Source organism: Morone saxatilis, unplaced genomic scaffold, assembly GCF_004916995.1.
Source record: "Morone saxatilis isolate NCDOM2014 unplaced genomic scaffold, NCSU_SB_2.0 Contig1, whole genome shotgun sequence".
Classification (NCBI taxonomy): Eukaryota; Metazoa; Chordata; class Actinopteri; family Moronidae; genus Morone; species Morone saxatilis.
Window position 1 is genome coordinate 12,345,081 of NW_023339651.1, and position 6,187 is coordinate 12,351,267.

General features: G+C 41.7%; 1 protein-coding gene across 1 annotated transcript in view; it reads left to right on the top strand.

Annotated features, from left to right (window-relative positions):
• The first annotated feature begins 420 nt into the window (after positions 1-420).
• LOC118330986 (ankyrin repeat and fibronectin type-III domain-containing protein 1) overlaps positions 421-6,187 on the top strand; it is a 20,806-nt gene continuing 15,039 nt past the window's right edge. Inside the window, exons 1-5 of the mRNA XM_035665745.1 lie at positions 421-624; positions 839-1,046; positions 4,320-4,517; positions 5,265-5,378; positions 5,531-5,628. Coding sequence (XP_035521638.1) covers positions 421-624; positions 839-1,046; positions 4,320-4,517; positions 5,265-5,378; positions 5,531-5,628 — 822 coding nt within the window. The remainder of the gene's footprint in view (positions 625-838; positions 1,047-4,319; positions 4,518-5,264; positions 5,379-5,530; positions 5,629-6,187) is intronic.

Genomic DNA, 6,187 nt, shown 5'->3' on the forward strand with positions numbered 1-6,187 from the left:
AATGTGAGTCATGATGCCTTGACACTTTTGACAAAAAAGTATTGTAAATGAAGGAAATGAAGGGGTGGAATCTAAACTTTTTTGCTGAATAACCAGTAGAGTAGAAACTGCTTTCCTAAGATCTTTTTGTGTTTTTAAACTTCTGTCATGAATGGATTTTAAATTGAAAACAAAGATTATAACACAAATTATAGGTAAGGGTGTCAGTAAACCAAACAGTTGGCCTTCCTTCCTTCACTTTTTAGTAAGATACATTTCAATTATTCAAATTGGATGGAATTGGGCAAGTCACAGTTTGTTTTCACAGGGTCCATGTACTGAATCAAATGTCATATTACAATTATTATTATTTTCTCTCACCTACAGTATCTTTCCTGTCTCTTATCCACATATCTCTCCTGCAGGGCTGACACTGCCAAGATGACGCAGCCCATGAGGGGGGACCAGGCCCACCAGCCCGCCCCAGCCCGCAAGTCAGCCAGCCTGTCCTCGCCAAGCGCGGCTCGCCGCCTATACCGCAACTTGTCTGGAAAGTTCCGTGTGGGCACCAACCCCCCGGCCCTGGAGGACAGTGTGGTGTCAGGACGGGGAGGAGACAAGGAGAGGCTGCGCAAAACCACCATAGTAAGTCAGAGAGAAAGAAAAGGAAAAAATAATAAGCCCAGGAACATTGTAGCCTAAAAATAGACAGGGAAAACATATAGACTTGGATAGCAAGAGAACCTGTGTAGTGCCACCATACACCCACCCAACTAACTATTGTAGGCCGAGACAGAAAATATATTGTGAGAAACATTCTGTATCTATACACCTGATGTAAACTTTCTCTGTATCACAGTTCCAGAGTAATGAGACGTTGTTTGAAGCAGTGGAGCACCAGGAGTTGGACTTGGTACAGCTGCTTCTGTCCCAGTACAGTCTGGAGGAGCTGGACCTCAACACCCCAAACAGTGAGGGCCTCCTGCCCCTTGATATCGCTATCATGACCAACAATGTGCCCATGGCCAAGCTTCTACTGCGAGCTGGTGCCAAGGAGAGCCCCCACTGTGAGTAGAGGAACACAACAGACCTGTAGTACCTACCCAGTCACAGGGGGATGAGGAAATGGTGATTTAAGGGATCATTTGAATGTTGATGGAACCAATCCAGTTCCTGGAGCCCATTTCACAACACCTACAGTAGCTGTCCAATGTGCTTGTGAAGAGAATAAAAAAAATTCTTTTTAGCACACTTGCTACAAATTAATTTCTTTTTTTCTTTTTACTGCACAGCACTAACACCCACGTGCTGGAGCGTGTTCATTTTCTGTGACAGATTAGCACAATGAAATCAAACTCAAAACATATTTTAAAGGGAGGTCATGCAAAGTTGATCAAAGCAACTATTAAGCCTATTGTTGCAGTTCATACAATTGCACAAAGATAATCTTTAGTCTAGTAGTTCTGTTCATTTATTTTTTCTATAGAACATATCCAAAATATTTTCTGGGCTCACCACAATGTCTCTGTGCTAATAAGAGCAATGTTTATTGTGTTATGTGTATTGAGTCTCTTTTTACTCTCTATTTACGCAATCATACTTTTCCCAGTACAATTTGACTGCTCTCCAATTCTGTTAGTAGAGCTTTGGCTTGGTTACAGGTAAATCACAACATACCAAACCCTACCTTGGCTTTGAACAGGAAGTAAGTTGATTTGCCTGATCCTTAAGCCAATTAAATCTAGTGTGATATACGGAAAAAGCCAAATTTAGTTGATTTCTGCCAGTCACAGCTTCACACATTATTATATGAGTGAAACCCAAAACCACATCTGTCACTTACCGAAAGTTTTGTAATCATTGTTTTTCCTAACTAGATTTAGCGTAGCTCAGAACTGATACCAGACAAGGTTTGTTTGGGTTTCAATAGTCGCTCTATGATGAATCAAGAACTGTTGTTGTGGGAGCCAAAGCCGCTGTCACGACATCAGCTGCCACCCAAGCAACCGCAGGTGTTGCCCAAAGCAACAATGCACACATAACTCATAACACAATCTCTTATCGTGCATAACAGTACTGCATTCATCCACACACTATTGACAGACTCACGCATCTCTTTGTGTTTTCTGCTGGCAGTGAAAACATATTAAAGGAAATGAAGGGGTGGTAATAATGATGCAATATTAGTCATCTTCGTAAGCACTTTTCACTGTCTGTGATCTGCTGAGCCTCTGCTCCCTTCCTCTGTTAATGATTAGAACTCGCCAGTGAGGCTCCTAGGCTGTTTGTGTTTGTACTTGTGCGCACGCACACACACACACACACACACACACACACACACAGTTCTCAAGAGCTGAGCCAGACGTCTTATAAAGGTATCATTAAATTGAAAACACTTGAATGTAAAGTGATGTTTACTGAAGTTTGCTTTGATTGTACTCTCTCTCCAGAACTCAAATAACTTGTGAGAGAGTGTGAGTTGTATGTGTGTGAGTGTGTGTGTGTGTGTTCAAAAGACTGAAACAGAGAAAGAAAGTAATGGCTTGCCTTCTGTTTCTATAAGCATGTACTAATCAAACTCCATCTGAGGAGAATTGACATCAAAGACGCTGCAGGCTTTTTCTTGAGCTTTGAAAGGAATTGATTCCGATGCTTATTGATATTGCAATGCTTGAGTTCATTTTGTGACCAGAGAGACAGACAACAGGGCAGACAAAGACAATCAAACAAATTCTCAAAAGCAACTTCATATTCACATTATAAATCCCTCGGTGGCTCACAATAGGACAAAGCCACTTTAATGTTCTGTGGAGGATCCCGGCCTTGATGTGAAATAAGGACAAATCAAGACACACGTACACACTGGTGACAGCATCTGGACCGGTTTCTAGGCCTGGAAGGGCTGTAAATGTAAATCAAAATGGACAGTTATTTCCATCAGTCCAAGTCCAAGGATCCTTAGTAACAATCCTAACCCTTACCTTAAAACTCAACCCCGACCCTGGCATTACCTGTTTTCAAAGCAACAACCAGCCTTTAAGCCTTGTGTGGCTGAAGAGAACAACAAAAAACTGACACCTAGAAGAGACACTGAGATTCAAAGAGAAGCTCACAGCCACTGCGGAGACACGGAGAGAGCCGCAGAATTAAACACCCAGATGGACATTTTGACACGGAGCTTTAAACTTACTGTCAACAGTGGAATCTAACGCTCAACAGTGGAATCTACAATGAACAAACACAGACCACACAGACTAAACACAGACACACACCAGTCCCAAACACTCCAGGAATGACCAGCCACCAAAGAAGAAGTACAGTACAGCTACTGTCCTTTGTGACCTTAACAGCTTTACATTACCTGTTCTATACTTTTATTTAGATTGATCTGTGCACGTTGGCGATTTCAAGTGCAATTGGATTTGAATCTTTGATCTTTGTGTTATGCCGCCACAAGCCACTATCGCTAACCTCACGGCCGTGATTTGGATATTTTCATTGGTGTTACATCTCATCTACTATAGTGATGTGTTTTTTGTTTAAGTAAACATCAATGTTCATTGTTGTAGTAACACCCAGAAAAACATTCTTCTAGTGGAGGCTCTGTGAGGCTGTGATATATAATATAAATAGATCGGTTATACACATTTTTCCACCAGTTTTGCAGAAAAATAGTTTTACAATGGCAGTTTAAAATGATGCTTATGCATGTTCCCACCATTTTGTTTTCCCTTATAACCGCATATGAAGAATACTCCTCCCTCTCTTGCCCCTCTCGCTGTCATTGCCACATTTTGTGTGTCATTTTGGAGGTGATGTCATCCCTAAAGAGGGACTGCTTAGTTAAATGAAGTTTATTGAGGAATCTGCCACAGCATTTTGGCAAACAAAGACATTAAAAAGTGCGGCCTGCAAAAGCAATTTGCAACAGAGGGTTTCTTTGCAATATCAGTTAAAGCACTTGATAAAAGTAACACTTTATTTACTTGTCTAATTGAGCTGGTAAATAATGTTTTGTTCCTTAAAACATCCACCATGGTAAATTTCCACTAGGTTTAATAGTTTAAATCCAAAAAGTAATGCTCGTACAGGAGAATTTTCTTTTAAATGTTCACTATTGTCGGTTCACAGTGTTTTCTTTGAATCCTGGTTGGAAAAACAGCCCACTCAAATTTATGGTCCAGCATTGCTCAGCTTTGAGCTACCAACTGCCTGTTTTAAGTGCGAATATAAAAGCATTTTTATGTCAAAGTAGTTTTGAAATAATGGTGTCACTTTAACATGTGCCTACATTTAATGAAACTCTTCTTTCTCTATCTCGCTGTCCATGCCATCCTTAGTTGTGAGTCTGGAGGGCCGAGCAGTGCATTTGGCCACCTTGGTGCAGGAGGCTGAGCAGCGAGTGTCTGAGCTTCAAGCCCAGGTTGGAAGCGAGGGTCCTGGTGAGCGGGAGGGATCTGACCGGGAGAGGCAGCTAAAGGCCTGGGAGTGGAGGCACCGGCTCTTCCGACGCATGCAGACGGGCTTCGAGCATGCTAGTAAGTCTGGTTGTGCGTGCTGAGCGGGAAGTTTACCGCTAAGATCAGTTCAACAGTGGTCTCTTGGTTTTCATTTTTGCACCCTTTTACTCTCTCCTGGCATTCTGTCTGGGCTGAGTTAATGGCTTCCACACTGGGAAGCCTAGCACACGACTCTATGTGTGTCTGTGTGTGTGCAAACATAACACGCCTGTATTCCTGCTTTAATTTTTTATGGGCCTTTCATGACACGCTTAGTGGCAGGGTAGACAGCCCCCCGAAAGCAGACACACGCACACACTCCTACTTTCCACCCAAACCAATCTGCACTTTGATGAAAAAAAGATCGTTCCCCTCTTTGTATTTCCACTTTCTTATGTAGTTTGATGGGTAAGTTGGGTGAACATGGATAGAAATTACACACCCCATGTCGAAATGATGTTTATGTACTTACATTTGCAATCACAATTAATGGCATCATCGCTTCTTCTCAGTGTTGATTAATTTGTGAAGATGGTAAATTACAGCTGCAGCATTGTTGTCTTTCCATCTATGACTGAATGTAAATTGCTTCAATTCCACAAGGATCAGTTACTTTTTAAACTTTTCCCACTTCTTCATCTGGGGAGTGTATTGTGCAACAGACCAGAAAGACTAAATTATGTCATTACACTAAGCTGCCAGTGTATGTGTATGTGTTTTTATATGTTTACCTGTCTGCCCCTCTACTTATTTACTGGCCATCTTTCTGTCTGTCCACGTACGCAGACCCTCCAGACGGTCCCAGTGAAGTTCGCCTGTCTGTCAACAGCAGCACCAGTCTAAGGGTGGACTTCCAGGAACCACTCTGTGTCAACTCTGCTGTTGTTACCAAGTACAAAGGTCAGTGCCCATCCCACTCCTTCATTTAGAAACAACCACTCAGTATGAAAAGCTCTAGGGCTAAATGAGACGCCAAAACTTGTTGTTAAGTTTTTCTTAAGGTGTTCATCGAAAGTTTAAAAATGTTGGTTTGTGTTTGTGTGTATTTGCAGTGGGCTGGAGCAATGCTCCTTCACTCAGTCCTTTGCTGGGTGAGATGGTGGTGGAGGACACCACTCTGCTACAGTGCAACATTACTGGACTCACTTCTGTAAGTTCTGCCGTCACAGTCTGAATTGTTAAATCAGTTTTTCAGTCTGGTCATTCAGACAGCAGAAAACAGAGAGAATCCAAAATAACAGAGCTAAATCTCTTATATATAATATATATACATATATAAAATATCACTTAAAAATACACTTAAAATACATTTTACACTTGAGGATTGAGGGTTTCCTGGATAGAACATCATCTTGTGTGTTTTTCCTCCCCTTGTACATCACACCATTTTCACATAAACCTAGTGCAGTAGTCCTTTTTCCTCTGTTCCCACCTTAGTCTCTAAGAACTACCAATTAAAAAGACACAGTCATGCATAATCTGGTAGTTTATGGGTGACATAGCAACACAAAGAACCACTAAGCTCTAGCTTCTCCAGCTGTTGGTGCTGACCGATAAAAAATTTAGAAGCTATTTTCCCACATAAAGGCGCCTGATATTATTTACATGCGAGCTTGAGGCGTTTGCTTAGGCATTTCCCAAGTGACTCTTCTTTATTACATACATCAAACAAGTAGTAGTCACCATCAATCCCAAATAATGGGGGGGGG